Source organism: Cornus florida, unplaced genomic scaffold, assembly GCF_030987335.1.
Source record: "Cornus florida cultivar Cherokee Brave unplaced genomic scaffold, ASM3098733v1 CherokeeBrave_3.0.0_Hap2_Chr08, whole genome shotgun sequence".
Classification (NCBI taxonomy): Eukaryota; Viridiplantae; Streptophyta; class Magnoliopsida; order Cornales; family Cornaceae; genus Cornus; species Cornus florida.
Window position 1 is genome coordinate 20,399,969 of NW_026775578.1, and position 25,095 is coordinate 20,425,063.

Sequence of the window (25,095 nt, forward strand, 5' to 3'; positions counted from 1 at the left end):
AACTTACTTTCACACGAGTTACTATAGATGTATATGAATGTCCATTAAAGATTTGATTGGTTAATGAATTTTGTCATACATCTGATTAAATATGAATATTCTAATTTTATTATTATTTTAAAAATAATAATATTAATAAAATATTAAATACATCAAGTATGTGAATTTATATAAAATTTCTAGAATGATATGTGAGTCTAGAAATTTAATTAAATTTTTGTTAGACATAATGAATTATTGTTTTATACCCAAACATATATACATGATGGAGAATTAATTTTAGATTAATTCAATTATGATCTTTAAGTCCGAAAATAAAATAATATGTTTTATTATGTATATAAATTAAAAAGATATTTTCTATGAAATTTCGAACTATTAAGTTTTTGAGATCGAAATGGCTTAAACTTCAATCGACAATTATGAGTATGTGTGTATAATGTTAAATGGATAAATTAATGATTAATTAGTTACTAACTAATTTAATATTTATATTATGTGAGTGTTAGTAGCTACCAAAGTGGCCTAACCATAATAGTCGATGAATATTAATTTTAGTAGTAAATATAACTTAATGATGAATTAATTTCTGTCTAATTTAATATTCATATTATGTGAAGATTGGTAGCTACCAAAGTGACCCAATCATATTATGTGAAGATTGGTAGCAACTAAAATGACCCAATCATAGTGATTAATAAATATTAATTTTTGTAGTAGACATAATTAATCATAAATTAGTTACTATCTAATTTAATATTCATATTATGTAAAGGTTAGCAACTACCAAAGGACTTAACCATAATGGTTGATGAATATTAATTTTAATAGTGTAATATTTCATAAATTATAATGCTTATTATTTTTTTTGTAAATATTGAGTACGTATTCACTAATAATAAATGAACATATTTTATTTTAATTAACACTATTTTTTATTTGATAAATAAGTATGTATTCATTTATTATTCATCCATAGCAATCAATGGTGCCAGGATATTGTAAATCCCACAAGGAAGGACGCAAGTATTGTCCCTCCTCAATATAGGTTTCCAAATTGGATTTGGATTAGCGGAGGAGAAGGTTCTGTTTCCAAATTGGATTTGGATTAGGTTTTGCCCTTTTAGTTTGGATGTAAAATTAGATTAGGAATCTAATTTCCTTTACTAGTATTGACCGTATGGATATAAATACAAAATTAAATCCCCAAATCCTTGAATTTGTTCCCTTCTTCAACAACCGCAACATCAACTGCCCTACGATAAAACCCTAATTCGATGGATCCGGGAAAGAAGATGAGATTGACGATGATGGTGGAGAAGGAGGAAGCACCAGCGTTTAAGGAGGAGGACGAGGAGGTAAGGCAAGTAATTTACATAGTTGCTCAACTGAAAAATTCTTCTGTTTACTCCGCAGCAATATTTAAATTAGAGATAGAAATCGATGAAGAAGTAAAAGCTAAAGATCGATTTGTTGTGTTTAATCGGAAGGAGTATGTGGGGTATGAATCTCCTCCACGTTTAGGAGATGTGTCTTGTGATATGGTGTATAACGATTTATACCTAGTGTGTAGTTATTCGAAGCTTGGCGGTAAAGGCGGCGGCCAAATCCGCCAAGCTCCTGTTCATATATTCGACACTGTGAATGAACGACTCTTTGAGTTGTCAAACTCTGATCGAGTTGTTGCACCCAAACCCATGCCCGTAGTTATGGCTGTTGGAACTCAACTTTATGTGTATGGGCAATCCGTGGGAACTTCATTGAATGTCCCATTGCCCACACTTGAGAGCTTTAGCTGTGGAGACCTGGAATGGGATTCACAATTACCACCTCAGTTTGATTTGCCTAAATGTACCAGCGTTGAAGGTTATGCTGTTATAAACAATTTTCTGCTCCTTTCGGTTGAAGATTTCAATGGTGTAATTTCCCGTAATGAATTTTTCTACTTGAATTTCTCTAATTCAAACTGCAAGTGGGAAAAGTTGATCTTGTCGAAAGATGTATACTATCCCTTCCATGGAAAGGCTGAGTTCATTGATGGTGTCATTTATTCCTGCAATGGAGCCTTGTCTGTATACAAGGTTGATTCATGTTCTGACGAGGAGGGTCTACATATATCTCCTCCTCAGCTAGTTGGATTTCCCAAGTTTGCATCCCCGCCTCTGGATTGGTCCGACTCCGTCTATTTCTCCTTCTGCTTTGCATATATGGGGATTGGGAAGAGATTCTGTATCATCAAGACTGGGGACTCGGGGTGTATTGGTGATCAACAATACGTGGCCATATCTGTAGTTGAAGTTTCTGATGATCTGCGGTGTCTAACTACCCTCACTTCCACAATCTGCCCACTAAACGTCAGTGGACTCAACAGTGACTTGATCCTCAATTCTTGCTTTGTCAAGAAGGAAGTTCATATGTGTTTGAGAAGAGCCTCTTCATCTCAGTACAATAAAACTCTAAAAAGCAAGAGAGTTTTTCCAAATATTTCAAAGGAGAGAAAGAAGATGAGATTGACGAAGATGGTGGAGAAGGAGAAACCACAATTGCCGATCACGATTAAGAATCCGCGGGAGGCGAGGGGAGTAATTTACATGGTTTGCCAATTGAAAAGTTCTTCTGTTTACTCTGCTGCGATTTTTAAATTAGTGATGGATATGGACGAAGTAAACGCTGAACGTCGATTTGAAGTGTTTAATCGGAGAAAGTATTTGGGCTATGAATCTTCTCCATGTTTAGGATCAGTGTCTTGTGGTATGGTGTATAATGAATTATACTTACTGTGTACTTATTCGCAGCTCGACCTTCAGGGCAGCCAGATCCGCCAAGCTCCTGTTCATTTATTTGACACTCTGAATGAACGAGTCATTGAGTTGCCAAAGACTGATCGAGTCACACCGAAACCGTTCCCCATAGTTATGGTTGTTGGAAATATCGACCTTCTTGTTTATGGGCAATCTGCGGCAACTTCATTGAATGTCCCATTGCCAACTCTTGAGTCCTTTACTGTTGGAGTGGTCAAATGGCAATCACAATTACCTCCTCAGTTTGATTTGCCGGACTGTACCAATGTTGTAGGTTATGCGGTTGTAAATAATTTTCTCCTCATTTCGGTTGCAGATTTCAATGGTAGAAATTCTCATAATGAATTTTTCTACTGGAATTTCTCTGGTTCTAATTTGAAGAACAGCAAGTGGGAGAAGATGATCTTGTCAAAAGACCAAAAAACTATATACCATCCCTTCTCTGGAAAGGCTGAGTTTATTGAAGGTGTCATTTATTTCTACAATAGAGGGTTGTATGCATACCGGGTTCGTTCCTGTTCTGATGAGAACAATCTACGTATATCTCCTCCTCAGCTAGTTGGATTTCCTGAGTTTGCAGCCCCACCTGGGGATTGGTCCGACTCCATCCATTTCTCGTTCTGCTTTTCATATACGGGGATTGGGAAAAGATTCTGTATCATCAAGACTGGAGACTCAGGTTGTACTCCCGATCAACAATACGTGGCCGTATGTGTAGTTGAAGTTTCTGATGATCTGCAGTGTCTAACTACCCTCACTTCCACAATCTGCCCGCTCAACATCAGTGGACTCGACAGTGACTTGATCCTCACTTCTTGCTTTGTCAGGTAAGTTCCATGCTTGGCTTAATTATGTGCCTGTGTCTACTATCTCCTCTTTCTTTATTGTGTCATCAATTATACTAATACCAGAGGGTCTCTATTAATTAGAGGATGTAATATTCCTGCATGCTATTTGTATAAATTAATTATTGTCAGTCAATTTTAATTGCATTCTTTTGTTCAACAATCTATTCCTTATGGAATCGTACGCCTCTGAACTACTTTTTCAAGTATCTCCATAAAGTTTTTATTCTATGAAAACTTCTCTGAATCATGTCTAATGCATTGACATCATACTTGTAGGATGGAAGGTCATAAGTATTTCGTAAGAGCATTACAATCAGGAGGAGGAGGCGGAGGAGGAGGAGGAACCAGTGCCGGTCATGTTTAAGCACGTGCACGATGCAGGGAAATGTGTCGTTGAAGGAAGATCTCTCTTCAATGATCAGAGCTGAAAGAGCAATAGAGGGCATCCATTTCACATGAAGACCCGCGATTGTAAATATGTTCAGGTTCATATGTTTTGATAGGAGTCTGTAGGTTGGAGTAAAAGTGAAAATGAAACATTCTGCCACATTTTTCAGATAATGTTCATATTAATGGAAGATGAAATTAAATTGACACGATTTTGTAACCTTTTTTCTTTTCTTTTCTTTCATTTATTTATTTGTTTTTGTGTCGTGACAAATAACTCATTATGAGAACTTGAATCCTTCCGGGACGATTTTTAAATTGGTGATGACAACACCCACGAAGTTTAGCATGAAACTTGGCAGAAGGTGTCTGGGCTTGACTCCCTTTGCTGTGTACTTGTGAACCTTAATTACAAGTCTCCCCCAGCCTTTTGTATCTACGTAGGTACATTCACCAAATAAGGGGAGGAGTCAGAATTTTAGTTTGGGGAGCACAATATCAAGAAAAAAAATTATTTAAAAGATTAGAGGGAAAAAAAATTATAAAAAGGAAAAAAAAAAGTAAGAAAAATGATAACTTAAAAATGAAACAATTAAAATTTAATTTAATAAGAAAAATTTAACTTTTTTTCAAGGAGTTTGAAGAATAAATTAGGAAAAAATAAGAGATAATTTTAAAACTAATAATTTTAAGGGGAATTTGAAGAGTAAATTAGGATGTGAGACAAATAATCTATGAATCAGATCCATGTGAATTGGATCGAATCGCTATACCACAGATGGGTAATGGATTCAATTGAATCCGTGTCTCACGAATTGGACAGATTTAAAATTCGATCTGATCCGTGAATACGATCAATTCAATTAGTGAGATATATATATATCTATACACACACACACATATTCAAATAATGTATTAGTTAATATAGTTAGTTAATGATAATTTATATATATGAATTGATGTTGATAAATTAAAATTTTAATCTATTGGGTTATGGTTAAAAAATAAACAATATTGGACAATTTAGTAAAAACCTTCATCCGCGAATTTGATCCCTCGTATTACGGATCCGATCTATTATCCCACGGAGCGGTGGCAGACAAAGATTTTTCAAATCCGTTGGGAGTGGATCCGATTAGGATTGATGCCTAATCTGATCCAATCCGTAGTCACCCTTATTAATTTCAGAGACACCCCGGAGGTTGGACAAATATCACATTGAAACACTTGTACAAAATTACTATCACTTAAATCCATTTTTTTTTTTTTCGACACAGTTAAAAAGGTGCGAAAATACAAATTTGCCCCTAATTTTTTAAATGCTTTTTATTCCAAAATATCAACAATGTAAAATGACTATTTTGCTCTCACCTACCCACTCATCTCTTGAGATACCCTTCGAATCCGAGACACGGGTTGATCAGGCCCAAGCCCGAACCCGATGGAATATCAAACAATTAATATATAAACGAACACAGAATATAAAAAATTTAAGAAATAAACAAAGCTGAAAGAATTACTAATATAAAATCCTCAATCATCAATGACCAAAATAATCCAACTCTCCAAAACTTCCAAGAGTACAACTCGGTAATCCCTCAAGTGGACCTTTAAATAAAAATCCCAACTAAAACTAAAAACAACTGGAAATAAAATCCAAATCCAAAACATGGAGTGAAATCCTACATCGTCGGTAGATTGAATGATCGTATCTGCTCAGCTGAACAAGCCCTAAGACTGGAACCGTCCGATACCTGAAAAATATAAGAGTGGGTCAAGCCCACGAACAAGTTCTATTCTAACTGCAATCCATACAGTGACCCGATACGCAGATACACCATAGATATCTCAACAATAGCTATTTAGTCTATACATATATATATCCACACTAAGGGACATTCACTGGACTATATAGGGGGTTTCAACCTGAATAGAAGGCAACATGCAAAAACGCACCTAAGTGGGCATGAGTACCTAAGCCTAACAGGGTATACCTCAACCTATCATAGCCAGCTATGCATCCACTGCATATACGCGCCTTAACCATCGATTTTGAGACTCAAGCTCATATCGTAGTACCATAATCATATATTTAAAGTCCATCCAAAACCAGAATATGTCATTCAATTCTTTGTTGATCTGACATAAGACTTATAATCCGGTTAGCCACTCAACTTACTCAGTCGATTTGACTTAACCGCGAATAACAATAAATTCAGGTAGTCATTCAACTTACTCAGTCGATCTGACTTAACCATAACCAACAATTAATCCAGATAGTCACTCAACTTACCCTGTCGATCTGACTTAAATAAAATTAGGATTCAATATTTTACAATCCTTTCCTTTAATCCAATAGGGTAGGTCTTAGCATTTTGATTTAAACCATCCCTAGTATGCCATCGTTCTATACTGGTGCATACAATCCACAACATCCAGATAATTAGCGGAATTTAATATAATAATTCAGCAATTAAAGTCCAGAACCATGTAAATTACAGACCATAAATAATAGTATAGCAATTTAAGTCCAAAACCATAATCCAAGTAATTGCAGAATGGTGTTTAACATTTCAGCAATTCAAATCCAAACCTTAATCCATGTAATTGCAGAAAAGAATTTAGTATTTCAACAATTAAAATCCAGAATATGCATGGATCAAATCTAATACACAAATGACCCTATTGCACATCCGAAATAAGAATTATAATCCTACTATATTCCGATAAATTGCTAAAATTAAATTAAGTAATTAAACTCCTTCCATCCGTTAACAGCATGCAAAGTTTAATACTTTTCTATTGTTCCATCTGTTAGCCTATAGGTATAATTTATGCCATATGAGGTTTTAATAATTCACAAAATTACATTCAAAACCCTCAGTACATTTCCAAAAACATTTCATACCAAACTAGTCCCAAATAGTGCCCAAAAGTCCAGATTTTACGAAAATACGAGAGCTTGTTCTTAAACCTGTAAAGCAGGCTCCAAACAACAATGGAGTAGGCTCCAATACTTCTTGGAGCCGGCTCTAGAGGGGTGGAACTGCCTCTACATCCCCTAGAGCCGGCTCTATGATGAGCGCTGAAAAGTACACTTTTAAACCCCTTAAGCTTGAGTATTCTAGGACCTTTATCTATCTTATTTACTCGTTTTAGTTCTTATTTGTGTTTTTGTCTATTTTAGGTCAATAATGTTAAAATGAGCTAAAAATAGTTTCTTAAGGCCTTTTTGGAGTCAAATTAAGTCTTAGTGATGATCCGGAGCAAAAGAGGCTGATTTGGAGCAAAAGGAGGCCAATGCTGAAAAACTGCCAAGTTGGATCGATCCAACTTTTTCTCTGATCGATCCAACTTCTCTGGTCGATTGAACAGTGCTGGCAGCAAGCTGTCTTATTCCGTGCGTGCCCAAAAGTCCACCTATCACATAGTACGGGATTAGATATTTTTGGGGCTATATTCCTGACTTAGTGACTAAGAAAAGGACCTTCTATATAAAGGGAAGAGACCCATTTGTAAAGAAGCTTTTTATCTTTTTATTTTTTACATTGTATTTTTTATTTCTCTCTCTAACAAAGTTAGAGATTAGGGTTAGAAGAAAAGAGGGAAGTGGAGGCACATCTCAAGACCCATCTCTAGACCACTCTCTCTTCATCTCTAGAGCTTCAAAGAAGAAGAAGAAGAAGAGGAAGAAGAAGATGGAGCCATATTTGGAGCTTGATTCCATGACCACATCTACCTCCTCCATGATTGGTTAGATCTACACTTAGGGCTTGGATGAGCCCTAAGTCATGTGTAATCCAAACCCTTGTATTTCTATTTTTGGGGATTTATATATATTGTTGTGATTAGTGCTCTAGCCTTGTGAATTTAATGAATCTTGGTATATTTCTATGATTTCTATGGTTTAATTCCTATTATTAATTCTCTAGTTTATTTACATGTCTATGTGTGATTAAATTAGGAATTATTTCTTACATGATTCATATGGATTAATTCTTTCTATTGATTCTCTATTTTAATTACATGTTGTCTTATGTGTGATTATTTGGGGAATGGATCTCTACACTAGATTCTCTATGTTGGTTGCATGTCTATGTGTGATTAATTAAGGATTTAGTGATGGCTAAGCATGGGTTTTCATTGAATGGGTTTGTCAATTAATTTGATGGTTTATACTTATGCTTGATGGGTTGTTCTACAATTTAATTCATGCTTGTAGGTAGGTAGACAATCTATGCTTGCTTAGATATTCCATAGCTTATTATTGCAAATTCCATGATTCTCTAGATTGATGTGTGCTACAATTGTTGCTACTTAGATGGGTCATGCTTAAAATTGATGGGTTGTGCTACACTTAGTTTAGGTAGATAATTCATACATAAATTAGATGGTCTATGCTTCATATTGCAAATTCCATGATTCTCTATATTGATGTGTGCTACAATTGTTGCTACTTAGATGGGTCATGCTTAAAATTGATGGGTTGTGCTACACTTAGTTTAGGTAGACAATTCATACATAAATTAGATGGTCCATGCTTAATATTACAATTGGTAGTCGCATTTTGTTCACAACAATGTATCCTAATGAATACAATGCACCCACATGCATTCAATTGCCACCATTTAGAGCACATCACTATGAAATTAAGCCACAAACCATTCAAATGCTTCCTAATTATCATGGACTTCCAAGTGAAGAACCTTACAAGCATTTGGATGAGTTTCTAGAAGTATGTGCCACCGTAAAATATACGGACATGCCGGAAGAGGTCTTAAGACTCAAACTTTTTCCATTCACCTTAAAAGACAAGGCAAAGTATTGGTTTAACAATCTTAGGCCTTTTTCAATCACTTGTTGGGTAGAAATGCAACAAGAGTTCTTGAAGAAGTAGTATCCGGTTTTTAAGACCAATGTCATGAGAACCTCAATTCGGAAATTTTCACATGGGGATGGAGAAACGTTTCATGAGGCATGGGAACACTTTAATGAATCGCTTAGGAAGTGTCCACTTCATGACATGCCCAAATGGCAATTAGTTCAATATTTCTTTGAGAGCTTATCGGACAATTACAAAGGCATGGTTGATGTTTCCATGGGTGGCTCATACATTGATAGGCATGAGGATGACGTGTGGTGTCTTTATGAGAGCATGAATGAAAATTCTTTACATAGAACATTATCATCCAAGAATAGTAGAAATTCACAAGGTAGGAAGAGTGTTGGCTTACATCAAGTTGACCATTCAAATGAAATAGACGCCGAAATGAAGTTTTTATCTCAAAGATTTGATCAATTCTTGATTAACCAAAACTCGGCGAATCAAGTATCTTCCTTCCCTAACCATTCTTATCGTGCATCAAATGAAACATGTATGACTTGTTCTAGTGTTCTTCATTTTACTTCTCATTGTCCTCACGGACAAGTGTAAAATGAACCTAATGAACAAGTCAATGCAGCTTTTGTGAACCAAGGGAACAATCCTTATGGTACTCATTATAATCCAAGTTCGAGGAATCATCCGAATTTCTCTTGGAAAAACCAAGGAGAGGGCTCAAACCCTTCCCAAGGCGGTTTTCAAGGGAAGTACATTCCACCTCCACTTCAAAACCAAGGATCCCAAGGTTATAAACCTTATTAATCACAAGGGAATCAATTTGCTAACTCTTATTTTCTCAACCAATCTTATTCCCAAGGAAATGTTAGAAGTCCCGCCTTTGAAGAAAGAGTTTTGAATGCTTTGGGCACTTTAGAGGCTAACACTCAATTGCTTCATTCCCACTCTCAATCTATTGCGAAGCTAGAAACCCAAGTAGGGCAAATAGCAAGCACTCTCAATGCAAGAGAGAAGGGAAAGATGTCTATTAATGCCCCACCTAAGCAACAATGTGTTGTGGAAACCCATTCCTCATCGGAAAGCCACACCATTGAGCATGTTAATGCGGTGACTACCTTGCAGTGGTAGGATTGTGGACAATCAAGTTGAAATGTCCAATGAAGAGAGTGAACCGGTGCAACCTCAAGTTGTCACCCGTCCCGTTTCACATCCCATTCCTCCTTCATTACATATACATGATCTTATGAATGAGAAAACTTCAAAATGTGATTTAAAGAATGATTTTGAAAATGATTTAAAGAAAGATTTGCCGAAAGATGAATTTGAAAAGGTTTTGTTGAAAAATGATTTGAAACAAAGTGATTTAAAAACTTTTTGTGTTGAAGAGACTTCAAAAGGAAATTCTGAAAAAGTCTTTGAGCCAAAAGTTCCATTTCCGGATGCCTTAAAATGATCCATTTCAAAAGACAAGCAAAAAGCAAAAACCAATGAAATCATGGAAATGTTTAGACAAGTGAAAGTCAATCTTCCACTTTTGGATGTAATCAAGCAAATTCCGGCTTATGCCAAATTCTTGAAAGACTTGTGCACCCAAAAGCGAAAGAATAAGAGCCAAGCACCAAGAAAAGTGGTTTTGACCGAGCAAGTAAGCTAAATTTTGCAACATAACACTTTACCAAAGTTTAAGGACCCCAGTTCACCTACTACTTCATGCATCATTGGTGATCATATCATTAATCGATCACTTTTTGACTTAGGAACAAGTGTTAACCTTCTTCCATACTCGGTTTATGTCAAATTAGGCCTAGGTGAATTGAAACTGACGTCGGTAGTTTTACAACTTACTGACCGATCCATTAAGAAGCCTAGGGGTATAATTGAGGATGTATTGATTAAGATTGACAAATTCTTCTTCCCCTTTGATTTCGTTGTCATTGACACGGAACCGGTCCCCAATCCTAAAAGCCAAATTCCCGTTATCCTTGGTCGTCCTTTCTTGGTATCCGCTAATGCCAACATCAATTGTAGGACGGGGACAATGAAGATCTCATTTGGCCACATAAAGGTAAAGTTGAATATCTTTAATCCTACACCCAATTCATTTGACAAATATGAAGGAGAGGTTAATGTTGTAGACAAATGTCATGATCTTCAATGTTAAGGAAGTGAGCTTTTGTGTAAGACCAAAACTTCAAAAGGATCATCTTCAACCTTGCATTCTCAAAGTGTTATTTCAAATTCTTACTTTGAAAGGGCATGGAAGCCCAAAGGTTGCGATTGCATTGACAAGGGATCAAAACTTTATTTTGAGCTTAATCCAACAAGTTCTTCAAAGAACCATTTGTTGGGTGGAGTTCAAAGCATTTATCACCCCAACAAGGAGGGGATGCATTACAAGATCTTTGATCCGGGCTAAAAGAGCCCAATGTCTTACTAGAGACGTTAAAGACTAGCACGACATTTTGTAGGGTGTCAAAACCCTATTCCTCCCTCATTTCTATCTTAAATTTCATTTCTTGCGAAGTCTAGATACTTGTTTTTGGTTCATATGCATTGCTAGGAACTATGATTAGGATTGCATGATTTTTATATTGTGATTGAGCATTTTGCATAAGTTCGATCGATCTCAAACGAAAGTTCGATCGATTGAACTTCCACCTGCATCCAACACTTAGAAAAATTTTCGACCTGCATCCAAATCACCTCTCTATCCCATCGTTCGAACTAATTCTCAGATCGATTAGAAGACCATAGATCGATCCAACTTTAAGGTTTGATCGATCTTGTGCTCCAACACTTGAAAAATTTTGAGCCTGCAAAAGCCTGCATATTTCAGCTCTCTGTCTCATCGATCGAAAACATTTCAAGATCGATCTAAAGTTCTTCGATCGATCCAACTTCAAAGTTCGATCGATCTGCAAGTTCCAACACTTAGCTAAATTTTTGAACCAAAAACCTACATATTTTTGCTTTTTGTCTGATCGATTGAACATTTTGTTCAGATCGATCTCAGTTCTTCACTTCTCTATTTTGACCATTGTATGACTTTATTTGACTTTTTAAAAATCCAAAAATATTTTTATTTATTTTATTTTATTTTTCAAAATCTCCAAAAATATTTTCTAATTTTCAATTTTAATTTTTAATTTTTAATTTTAGTTTTTAATTTTTCAAAAAATTGAAAAAATCCCAAAAATACTTTGAAGAGAGATCATCAAAGTTCGATCGTTCTGACATCTCAGTTCGATCGATCGAACTAATTGGGAAATGTTTTTAAAAATAGACCTGGAGGGTCTCAAGATCGATTCATTAGATCAATCCAACCCTCCAAACCCTTGTCCTTCATCCTTCCTCTCACCACTGTGCCCCATCATCATCATCTTCTTTGGCGAACCTCCGGCGAGTTCTAAACTTTGATTCTCTCTCTCTCCTCTCGGATTTTCATCTCCATCTTCATTTCGTCTTCTCTTGCAACTTGAGGTAAGATCCGAGCCACACCTTGTCATTTCAAGCTTCAACTTACAATTACATGTTGCCTACATGCTAGATCTAGGATGTATTGATGATGATATCCACTATTGATGAGCTTGAAACATGTTTGTATATATATATATATATGTATGTATGTATGTATGTATGTATGTATATATGGTTATATATTTTTGAGTTTTGAATTGATTATGGGAGTATGGGCTATGTAAAGTGGCTAGAATTGATTGAATTATTGTGTTGATAGGCCCACGACACTATTCGTGTGGTCCCCGTGCTTCCAAAGTCACAGATCTATGACCTTTCAGTTTTCACCTTCGCACAGTTCGATCGATTAAACTTGTATCTCATATCGATCTTGAGAGATCGATCGAACTCATATCTCAGATCGATCGAAATTTTGAGATCGATCTCAAACCTTTTTGTGATCGATCGAACTTCACAGATCTCATACACACACTTCATTCATCATGCATTATGTTCATGCTATCTCATATATGCCCAATGCCTGTGATATTCCACATTGGATATATTTCATACTTACACTGTTTAGCATGTTTCATACCCTGTCACTTGCATAGATTCATGTCATCTATATATTTTGTCTATCTTATTTGACATACATGTTTCTATTTTGTGCTTTCAATTCTTAATTTTGGTATTGACTCCCCTTGCAAGTTGTTAAATTATTTTTCAGGCTATGACTAAGCGCAAGAATGTTGCCAAGAGGCAACACGGGCCTCAGAGACATATCCGACCGAGGATATGTCTGAGCCAACAGAGCCCTCTCATGCACAAGAGGAGCCCTTACAGCCTACTCCACCTTAGTCATCTGCTCATGAGGCTGAGGATGATCATATTCCATTCACTTCTGCGGCTCAGCCTGTATTTACACCATTACCATCTCCATCACATGCTGGAGCTGAGCATTCACCATTACCATCTCCACCATGCCAGCCAGCTCAGCCAACTCGAGAGCGTGATAGGCCCGCGCCTAGATATGCGTATATGGCAGTGGACCATGAGTCGGTGTTCGACACAGATTTCTTTTCTAGATCGATGCTGACCTGATTAGCTTACCATGACATTATCTAGAGGGGCCTTGCAGCTATTCTTGCCCCAGTTACAGAGCCAGTTTACCCGCGGCTGGTATAGATGTTCTTCCAGAACCTCCAACCGTCCCCGCGTACCATAGTAGAGCTGGTCACTACTATAGATGGCCATCAGAATATTATTACTGTGGACTCGCTAGCCCGCTCATGCCATTGTCCACACAGATGCCCTCTGGAGCTACAAGAGCTATATTCGAGGCTATATAAGCCTTCTTATGCCGACATGGCAGTATTTCTTATAGGTCACCATGCCGATGGCAAGACTTTCGCCACCCGCACCTTTCTTCCAGACGACCTATGGTTCTTTGATTCCGTTCTTTTTCGGAACATATACATGGCCGGGCATAAGATTCAGCGGCGAGGAGACTATTTGACAGCCCTCTATGCATTTTATATAGGCCATTGGGTATCTATCCCCACACTCATCTGGAGCATGATGAGGAAGCTCTTCGACGAGTATATCAGCAAGGAGAAGCCCGGAAGGGCTAAGTCTTTCCCTTTTGGCCACCTCATCACCTAGATATTGATCGACCAACGTTACCCTTTTCATCCTCGGGAGCACCCTGAGAGAGGTTCCTGTCACTTCTTGAAGAAGGACTGGGACAAGAGCTACAATGCTATCATTACTAGATTGCAGGACCACGCAGTAGTGGCTGCAGAGGAGATCGAGGTTGAGGAGGCAGAGGTAGCAGCTCAGGCAGCAGCAGCAGATCTCGCAGTGAATGATGTACCAGTAGGTCTAGCTGCCGAGCACATAGACATCGATTTGGAGTGACCTGCAGATGACGGAGAGCAGTACTCTCCAGCCGGGTCGTCAGTACATGAGGAGGAGCAGACTCAGGATCTTTCTTCTGATTCATCCATACCTGAGGCTCCTAGTCAGACCCCTGGCTTTGGAGAACGTCTTCAGGCTCTTGAGGATGCAGTGGTTGTTATCAGAGCTGATACTGCTGCCATTCGTGCAGATACTGTAGCCCACTGAGCTAATTTTGCTACATTCCACACGGATGTCATGACTGCACTCCGAGACTTATCTCGCGATATCCGCGGAGCTCGCCCTGCCCATCCTGCCTCCTCCACCTAAGATTTCTAGTTCTCCTATCTTTTTTTATACTCCATTTCTGTGCTTTATACTTCATTTTTATCACTGTATATTATTTGTAGCCGGTCTGTCGGCTTTGATCTTTTGATGTACTTTATACTTTATTTTCTTTATATATGTTGTTGTTATGGATGTCATCTATTATATTCTTATCTCTGTATGTTTGACTCCATCAGGTACATCACAGTGACTTCAGTGAGAGAGTGCTACCCGATTTTCAGGACCACCCTTATACCCCTCTGACTACTTTATTTCATTTACACTTGCATGCCCACTGTGCACTGATTATCCCTTTTGTTATCTGATGTATTTATCCGAGTGCCAAATTTCAGGACCACAGTTAATCCCAAGTTTGGAGGGGCTATGCCACCTACTTCGGATACTTCAGTCCCGATCATTCTTTGCCTTAATTGCACCTGTATACTCTTTTCTTTTGTTCTCTTTGCACATTGAGGACATTGTGCCGTTTAAGTTTGGGGGTAACGGTATATGTTACAGTGTTTGCTTTTAAATTCAAAATTTTGAGCATGACTTGTGTATTTGAGAGATTTTTTATGATTGGTCCATATCTAGCTATGATTTTGATCTTTTGAGGACTATATTGCTTAAAATTTAAAAGTTGTTTGACTTGAGAGTCTAATACTTCTTGTATGCCTTATGGATGCCATTTAGGAGTAAATTTTTTGAAAGATAGATATCTTGGTTGCACTTGTGGTCCACATCATTTTGATTTTGTGACTGTTTTGAGATTCACTTTAAAATTCTACACTAGCACAGGCACACACTAGCATTCATTTATGGGGTACATACTTTGTTGATTATTGAATTGGTTATATCCCAATTAAGCTAGTAGTGCATTGAAAACTTTCATTCTTGATAAAGGTGGATAACAACCCCTTTTCACTAAGTAGCCGGGATTTTAGCCTCATCAAGCACTGAATTTCTCATGCAGAAAGGTGGAGGGCCCAAACTCTAGGTTAATAATTGAATACTAAAAAAAAAAAAAAAAAAAAGAAAAGAAAAGAAAAAGTTGCAAAAGCAATAAAAAAGTGAGGACTTCTCCCAAAAGGTGAGAAGTGGGAAATGATTAGATGGAGGTTGTTTTGATTTGTAGCCTAGTTAATTTGAGCTTGTAAGTCTATAGGGGTGTTTGAACGCCTAATGCTCTAAAGCCGTCTGGTTTGGGAGTCATTGACCTAACACTCGACCTCATGAATCACTAAAAAGCTTAAGAGATCAACACATTGCACTATGCTTCCATCTTTCATCCTATAAAAAAAAAAAATTTTCGAGTGAAAAGAATAAGCGCACCTAGAACAATAAAGCTTTAATAAAAGGTCCACTTTTTGTCTTGATGATCGGTACTAGATTTGTGTGCTAGTTTGAGGATAAAGTTGTGATCATTTTTTTAGTTGGCTAAGATAGCAACACATTTGATACCAGTCCACTCAAAAAGGATTCTAGAGTTGTTTTGATTTGCATGATCATTTTCTTGATGTGTGGAGGATCATACTTGCTTGCTTGATGTTGAAATTTTGAGAGATTGCTCGGAAATGTTTGAAACATTGCATACTTGAAGTAGTTTTCTCCCAATGCTTGTTTGCAATATTGGTGCCTCATTTATGAGAATGAGTTTAATGTTTGTGGGTATCATTTCTGGAAACCCTCACGAGACTTCACTCGTCCACTAGGGGTAACCTAGGGGTTTAAAAGGCTTGTTGCATATGCTAAGTGCAATCGTGTTCCCTACGAAAGTGGCGTTATCCATTTATTATTTTTTAGATTCATACTTGTTTAGTTATTCATTTCATTCCTTTACTTTCTAGTTCATTGCTAGGGACTAGCAAAATTTAAGTTTGGGGGTGTGATGAACGCTGAAAAGTGCGTATTTAAACCCCTTAAGCTTAGGTATTCTAGTACCTTTATCTATCTTACTTTACCATTTTAGATTGATTTCGTATTATTTCTATTTTTAGGCATTTATCCCGAAAATAAGCTAACTAAGCCAAATAAGAGCAGAAATGAAGCAATTCTGGGATGAATCAAAGAAAAGGAGCCAAATGGAAGCAAAAGGAAGAAAAAGGTGGAAATCAACATCTTCAATCGATCTCAGATCAAAGTTCGATCGATCCAACATGATCGATCTCAGCACTTCAAGATGGATCAGAGCCATGATAACATTTTCAGAGATCTCAAATATCTAGGAATTAAGATAATATATACTTAATTGCTAGATATATTGTGCTTTTCACATGTTGATTAGACAATGTATGCTTAATTGGTCACCCTTGCTAATTGAATCAACCAAACACACACACACATCAATATTGCAACACACATTTCCCTCATTAGTCACTTGTTAAGGTTGTAGAAAAGTATTACTTGGTGGTGACCTCTAAACCCCAAGAACTCTCTCTCTCTTACTTACTCCTTATTGCATTTAATTATTTAGTTTAATTTGCTCTCTAGTTTAATCAACCAACCAACCATTTGTTTGATCACTCGACCTATTAACCCTAATAGTGATTCCACAAGCTAGTATGACTACAATCCCTTGGGACGATCCCTACTCACCCTAACTATGTTTTTAGTGAAGGTAGTAGTGGCTTCTATGAATGTAAAACTTGGCCCTCGCCTTAATGCACACTCTCTAAGCTTGATGTGTGGTAGGACGACACAAAACAACCTCCACCAAGAGAAGTTTTGGAGACGGCTGGGAAAGAACAGAGAGCAAATAGAGGATTCGCCAAAAATTTGAGATGAACGTCAGTGTTAGGCAAGTTCTATCTTTACTCTCTCCCTTAGGCTTCATGTTCTTTGCATTCTTAAACAGTTCTAGGATTAATTGAATCAATTATAAATTTTCTTTGTTTGTGCTTAAACTGAAACATATCAGTATGTGTTACATGCTTGAAAAACCTGTTAAAACATGTTATTTGGTTGCTTAATTCTCTATTTAAATCTATGTATGGGATGTGTTAATGACTTAAACATGGACTGGGAACCTACTGGGATTGAGTTACAACTTCTGGAAACCATAGCGTAGCGCAGAGAAGTTGCAGAAGACGTCTGAAGAAGAGAGAAGACAAAGAGACGAGGTAGAGAGGGAGAGAGCCGGCTCCCAAGTGTGGGAGCCGGCTCCAAGACCTAAAGGAGGCAGCTCCACTTTTGGGAGACGTCTCCTTGATGCATTTTATTTTTTTCTTTTTCAGACAGTTTTAGTTGTAGTGGTTGGTTCTCTGTGTTTTCAGTTGGGTTTAGGACTGTGTGTGAGGTGTATGGATGATGCTTAGAGACAATTGAAAGACTTTAGGAGGCATGTTAATAATCTAATTATGGTTTTCACTTGAACAATATACGTTGTAAACAAAATAACACACTGTGGTTGGAGTCGGAAGAATTAATTTGGTTTAATTCTCTGTGATTTGTAATCTTCTGAGACACATAATATAATTAAAACATGCTTTATCATATATCATGATCATGTGTCTGAATTATATTTGTTTAGGATGAATTGGTGTTAAGTGACTTTAAGATTTAAATAAACTTAGCACTATACTGGATTTTGTGAAAACATTACAGATCAAACATATCTATGTGTATACTGTAATTCTGTGTTGGTGTTTTCATTATCACTGCTAGTATCAATTATTGGAGGCATGGATTTTGTTGATGTTTACCTTAACTATTTATAATATCAACTGCTGGATGTTGAATGCTATTAAGATTTAAACTTGGCATGATACCGGATTTTATGTAACAACCTAAACTGTGTAGGTTTATGTATATACTGTGACTATGTTATTAGTATCAGTGATGGATAAAGCTGAACATGATTATGTATATAGTTGACTGTGTTCCTAGATGCTTACACTATGCTTTTAGTATTTGTGATGGATATATGGATTCAGTTGAGGTCTACTTTAATTGTTGGTATTATCAACTGCTGGATGATTGGATAGTATACACCGGTATGGGACAGTGGTATACTAGGAACGGTTTGGTTTCAAAATACCAAAACCTACCTACTCTGGATTAAGAATTGGATTAACTAAAAGTTAAGTCCTATTAATTGTAGTGTCATGGCAACGACTAATTGAGCGGCACTACTAGGATACAGGATGGATTTTAAATATATTGTTATGGTACCTCGATATGAGCTTGAGTCTCAGGATCGACGGTTAGGGAGCGTATATGCATTGGGATGCATAGCTGGATACGATGGTTGAAGGTGTACCCTGTTTAGGTTTAGGTACATATGCCCACTTCATGTGCGTTTTAGCATGTTACCTCCATTCAGGTTGAGACCGGCCTGTAGTCCAGTGAGAGTCCTTTAGTGTGACTATATATATATTTACGGACTATTAGCTATTGTTGAATTGTTTAGGATGTACATGCGTATCGGGCCTCTGTTTGGATTGTAGTAGTATAGAACTTGCGCGTGGGCCTGACCCACTTCTATTTTTCAGGTACACGACAGTTCCAGACTTAGACGTACTCGTGCTGAGTAGAGGTTTCTACTCACTCTACCGACGACGTAGGATTTATCTCCATAGCTTATATCAGGATGTTCTTTCAGTTGTTTTATTTCAATTTAGATTTTTATTAGGGGTCCACTAGAGTTGGATTCCCGAGTTGTTAAACTTATGGAGTTTTGGATTGTCAGATTTTCAGTATTCAATTTTTAAAGGATTTATATTTAGATTCTTTCAGCTTAAATTTTATTTCTTAATTCAATTTGTATTCTGTGTTCATTAAAGTATTAATTGTTTGATATTTTCGTCGGGTTTGGGCCTGGGCCTGATCAACCCATGTCTCGGATCCGAGGGGTATCACAATATTGCCATATAGGATGGACCTGTGACACTAGATATTGGTTATAGTAAATCTTTTGGTCTTGGACAGGCACACTTATGACATGGGATGGATTCGTTATCACTGCCATGCTCAAGTTATTTGTTGTGGATGGGTCTATTGTGATCACCATACCTTGTCAGGATAGGTACATCATTGCTGTGCCACGTTCTAGCGGGGTCACTAGCACCTATTTGGTTTATATGGGGGAGGAAACGGATGAGGGGACTACTATATCATTGATAGCATACCAATTGTATAGAGTTTCTGGATGTATTTCAGGAGATTCTAAGGTTGCCACCTAGTCGAGAGATTGACTTTGTGATTGACTTAGCTCCAGGCACTACGCCTATTGGTAGGGCACCATATAAGATGGCACCGGTGGAGATGCGAGAGCTGAGGGATCAGATTCAGCAATTACTCAACCAGGGTTTTATTCACAGGAGTACTTCACCTTGGGGAGCACCGGTTTTATTTGTGAAGAAGAAGGATGGTTCACTTCTACTGTGTATAGATTATAGGGAGTTGAACAAGGTTACTATTCGTAACAAGTATCTGTTACCCAGGATTGATGATCTTTTTGATTAGTTGAAGGGAGCTACGTACTTCTCTAAGATTGATCTGCAGTCTAGATATCATCAACTTCATGTTAGGGAGAAGGATGTTCCAAGGACATCGTTTCTCACTAGATATGGATCTTATGAGTTTCGTGTGATGCCGTTTGGGTTGACTAATGTACTAGCGGTCTTCATGGATTTGATGAATAGGGTCTTCAGGGCTTACTTGGATCAGTTTGTCATTATCTTCATAGATGAAATTTTGATTTACTTGAGGTCAGAGGATGATCATGCTAGACATTTTTGGATAGTCTTGCAGATGCTTCGTGAGCACCAGTTGTATGCTAAGTTCGAGAAATGTGAATTTTGGCAGCAGGAGGTGAAATTTCTGGGTCACGTGGTGTCAAAAAGGGGAATAGCGGTGGATCCGGCCAAGGTTTCAGCAGTGGTTGAGTGGGGACAGTCTACTTCACCTACTGAGATTTAGAGTTTCCTCGGTTTGGCAGGATATTACAGGAGGTTCATCCAGAGGTTCTCAAAGATAGCAGGACCACTCACTCTTCTGACTAAGAAGGGTGTATGGTTCGTGTGGGATGAGCATTGTTAGAAAGCTTTTGATGAGCTGAAGACTAAGTTGACTTTTGCACCGGTTTTGTCTACCCCATAGAGCGGACTAGAGTATTTTGTCTACACGAATGCTTCGTTGCAGGGTCTTGGATGTGTTTTAATGTAGGAGGAGCGACCGATTTCGTATCGATCTCGGAAGCTTAAGCCTCATGAGTTTAATTATCCAACACATGATTTGGAGTTGGTAGCTGTGGTCTTTGCCTTAAGTATTTGGAGGCATTATCTGTTGGGTGAATCCTTTAGGTTGTTTAAAAACCACAAGAGTTTGCAGTACTTGTTCACTCAGCGGGAACTGAATATGAGACAGGGCAGGTGGTTGGATTTTATAAAAGACTATCACTTTTCTATACAGTATCATCTAGGGAAAGCGAATGTGGTGGTGGATGCACTTAGTTGCCGACCTATTGGTAGTCTTTCTGCTCTATTCGCTACTGAGTGGAATGCTTTGAGGATAGTGGATGAGTTGTCGGATGTTTTCATGGCTTATATGGTAGTTACACTTTCTATCATTCACAAGGTTTTGAAGGCACAACTCACAGATCAGCAGTGTATTGACAACGGTTGCATAGATAGCTTTTGGAGAGGTTCCATTCTACTATGTTGGGGCTGATGGAGGTTTGAGGTACAAGGGATGGTTAGTGGTACCTTCTGCTGATGAGTTAAGGAAGGATGTGATGACTAAGACTCACCATTCTGAGTTTTCTGTTCATCCGGGAAGAGACAAGATGTATCAGGATATGAAACGACAGTTTTGGTGGGCAGGTATGAAGAGGGACATTGCTCTTTTTGTTTTGCAGTGTGGTACCTGTCAGATGGTTAAGATTGATCATCAGAGGCCACCAGGATCTTTATAGCCACTACTAATACCGAAGTGGAAATGAGAGAGCATTTTTATAGATTTCGTGGAGGGATTGCCTAATTCCTTCAAGGATCACAATTCCATTTGGGTCATCATGGATAGGTTGACTAAATCAGCTCACTTCTTCCCTATTCGCTCTGACTTCACTTTGGAGCAGTTGGCGAGACTTTACATTACTGAGATTGTAAAGTTGCATGGTATTCCATTGTCTATTATATCAGACAGGGATTCGAGCTTTGTACCAGGATTTTAGAAGAGTTTTCAGTAGGCTTTGGGTATCGAGTTGCATCTTAGCACTGCTTATCATCCTCAAACTGATGGACAGACTGAGAGGGTTAATCAGATCATGGAAAATATGTTTCGATCGTGTGTTCTTGATTTCAAGGGCCATTGGGAGGATTTCTTACCGCTTGTGGAGTTTGCTTATAACAATAGTTTCCAAAAAACTATTGGGATGGCACCATTTGAGGCATTATACGACCGACCGTGTCGATCGCCTGTTTGTTGGATGGAGTGGGCGAGAATAGATTCTTGGGTCCTGAGTTCATCAAGGATACTTCTGAGAAGATAACTCTTATTCGGGATCGCATGCGCACTGCCCAGAGTAGGCAGAAGAGTTATGCGGACCGTCGCACACGTGCTTTAGAGTTTTAGGTTAGGGATCAGGTTCTCCTCAAAGTGTCTCCTATGAAGGGTGTAATGCACTTTGGGAAGAAAGGAAAGTTGTTTCCGCGATTTGTCGGTCCATTTATGATTACGGATTGAGTTGAAGTTGTCGCTTATCGTTTGGCACTTTTGGATAATTTGGATCGTGTGCATAATGTGTTCCATGTTTCCATGTTGCAGAAATTTCTGCGAGATGAGGATCGGTATCAGCATATCGATGTTGGGGAGATTGAGTTGCAGCCGGATGCAACCTATTTGGAGCCACCGTGTCGGATTGTCGACCGTCGGGATCAAATCCTTCGTAATAAGGTTATCCCTTTGGTTCATGTTCAGTGGAGTCATCACAATGAAGCTGAGTCTACTTGGGAAAGGGAGGATGTCATACGCTCGCAGTTTCCTGAATAATGGGAAGAAGGTAAGAGCGAATTCTAAGGACGGAATTCCTTTTATTAGGGGGGAAGAATGTAATACCCCTAATTTTAAAAGGATAGTTTTGGAATTTATTTAATTGTTGAATTGCATTTTAATTTATTAATTGCGCATTATTTAAATTACTTGTGTTATGTGGTTGTTTTATTTAATTATTTTATTTAATTGTGTATGTATTTAATTAAATGGTTTTGTTTTTATGTTATTTGATTAATTATTTGAATCTCATGTTTATTTAATTGGATTTTATTTATTTTAGTTGTTTATTAAATTAGATTTTATTTTATTTTAATGGTTAAAGGTGCTATTTATTAAATTAGATTTTTTGTATTTTTAGAATTCACGTATTTAGTTGACGTATATCTAACATAGGTTGGTCTATGGGCCGAGTAAGTCAGTTTAGGGTTTAATTGAACCTAAGATTAGTTTGGCCTATAAATATACGTTTAAGGTTCTGCCAATTGTTTTTAGACCCTACTCACAACTATGGAGGCAGAGAATGAACAGAAGAGAATTACAGTGAAGATTGTCGGAAACCTTAAGAAGACGGTGCTAAGATTTTGAACCAAAGTCTTACAGGCAAGTTCTAATCCTAACTCTTTCCCTTTGCTCGTGTTCTTTACATTCTTAACACAACTTCAGGAGTAAAGAAATATAAACATTAATCTGGTTTGCATGTCTGAGGTAATTAAATCAATATGTGTTTTATGCAGCGTAAACTTGGTTGTTTTGAATTTTTCTTACTTAATTCATGATTTAAATTGATGACAAATTATTGAATAAGGAACTGAATTAAGTTTAGAACACATTGGGTAAACATTAAAATAAGTCTGGGTTTCATGGTTGATTTGTTTAAACAGTAAACGTTGATGAACTGTAAGTTGCTTGTTTTTAAATCCTTATTGCATAGTTCGGGTTGCAATTATTTTCGAGTATTAAACAAAGGGTTTAATTATTTCTGGAACACCTTGGAGTCTAGTTCAGATCTTAGGAACCCTAGGTAAGGAGGACAGTTCATCAGGAAGACGCCGGACTCAAAGAAAATAAAGAAGACAACATCACCAACCGAGCCGACTAAGTTGGGAACTTAGCTTACTAAGTTAGGAACTTAGCCTGCTTCTTTGTTTTCTTTATTTATTTTTATTTTTTATTTTTCTGCTATTTCCAACGAGGTTGGGCTACTATGAATGGATTTTTTGGTTTTCAAACTTAAGTTAGAGACTGTGATGGTAGGTTTTGGATGGTTTAGAAGTGTGGTTTAAAACACAGAAGGTGTACCTAGTTCTAGATTGTTAGAAATTTAAATAACAGGAATTTCTTAACAACTTACGTATACTGAATTTGACTATGGATGTTTAAATTGCTAGAACTTAATTTATAAATTTTCTATCAGGGATCATTCGTCTCTAATTAGGTATCAATGATGTAAAATATGCGTGTCAAATTCTTTATTTTTGTCATGTTTAGTGAGGATTAATTGATGTGTATCTTTTTATCATTTATAACATCAATTAATGGGTTGGTACAGTATGAACATGATAGATTGTCTATTTATATTATGATTGCCATGAAATTAATTGATGTATCTCATTATTTAGATTTATCAGTTACTGGAGTAAGCATGTTAGTTTATATTTCTATATATGCTTCTTTTGGTTCAGTTTGCTATACGCATTGACTAGGTATTTTTGTAACAATTGATATTTATATTTACATAGTTATATTATTAATTGTTGTAGTTATGGATTAGTTTGATGTTTATATTCCTTATCTGTAATGTCAACTACTGGATGGATGGATGGTATGCACCGGTGTGGGATGGTGACATACTAGGATTGGTTTAGCTCAAATTACTAAGTCATACCTATTTTGGAATAAGGGTACGGATTTTAATAAATAGAGTCATCCTTATATGTTAGTCTGTGCGGTTGATTACGCTGATCGACTAAACTGGATTTCTTACGGATGGATGGGAACGGATTTTAAATATATTTTTATGGTACCACGACATGAGCCTGAGTCTTAAAGTCGCTGGTTAGGGAGCGTATATGCATGGGGATGCATAACTGGCTACGATAGTTTGATGTGTACCCTGATAGGTCTAGGTAGTCATGCCCACCTCAGGTGCGCTTTGCATAGTGCCTACTAGTCAGGCTGAGATGGGCCTGTAGTCTAGTGAAAGTCCTGTATTGTGAATATATATATATATATATATATATTTACGGACTATTTAGTATTTGTTGAGTTGGTTAGAATGTATATGTGTATCGAGTTTCTGCTTGGATTGTAGTAGGATAGAACTTATTCGTGGGCCAGACCCACTCCTATTTTTCAGGTGTACGTCAGTTCCAAGCTTAAGCTTGTTCGTGCTAGGCAGAGAAGGTCACTCATTCTTCCGACAACGTAGGATCTCTCTCCATGATTTAATTATGGATTTCTTCTAGTTTTATTTCAGTTTGGTTTCTTATTAGGGGTCTACTGGATGGATTCCCGAGTTGTACCCTTGGAGGTTTTTAAGTTGGAT

At 37.3% G+C, this 25,095-nt stretch overlaps 1 protein-coding gene across 1 annotated transcript; it reads left to right on the forward strand.

The window, feature by feature from the left end:
• The first annotated feature begins 988 nt into the window (after positions 1-988).
• Positions 989-4,243, forward strand: LOC132270667 (uncharacterized). The gene is made up of 2 exons (XM_059771850.1): positions 989-3,628; positions 3,926-4,243. The coding sequence occupies exons 1-2, from the start codon at positions 1,278-1,280 to the stop codon at positions 4,011-4,013; spliced, it is 2,439 nt and encodes an 812-aa protein (XP_059627833.1). The 5' UTR covers positions 989-1,277; the 3' UTR covers positions 4,014-4,243.
• Positions 4,244-25,095: the final 20,852 nt, after the last annotated feature.

What these genes read in the sequence shown, in the direction of transcription:
- LOC132270667 (XM_059771850.1), top strand. Translation starts at nt 1,278, where the DNA reads ATGGATCCGGGAAAGAAGATGAGATTGACGATGATGGTGGAGAAGGAG. An exon ending in CTCACTTCTTGCTTTGTCAG is followed by an intron (nt 3,629 to 3,925) that starts GTAAGTTCCATG and finishes TCATACTTGTAG; the next exon opens with GATGGAAGGTCATAAGTATT.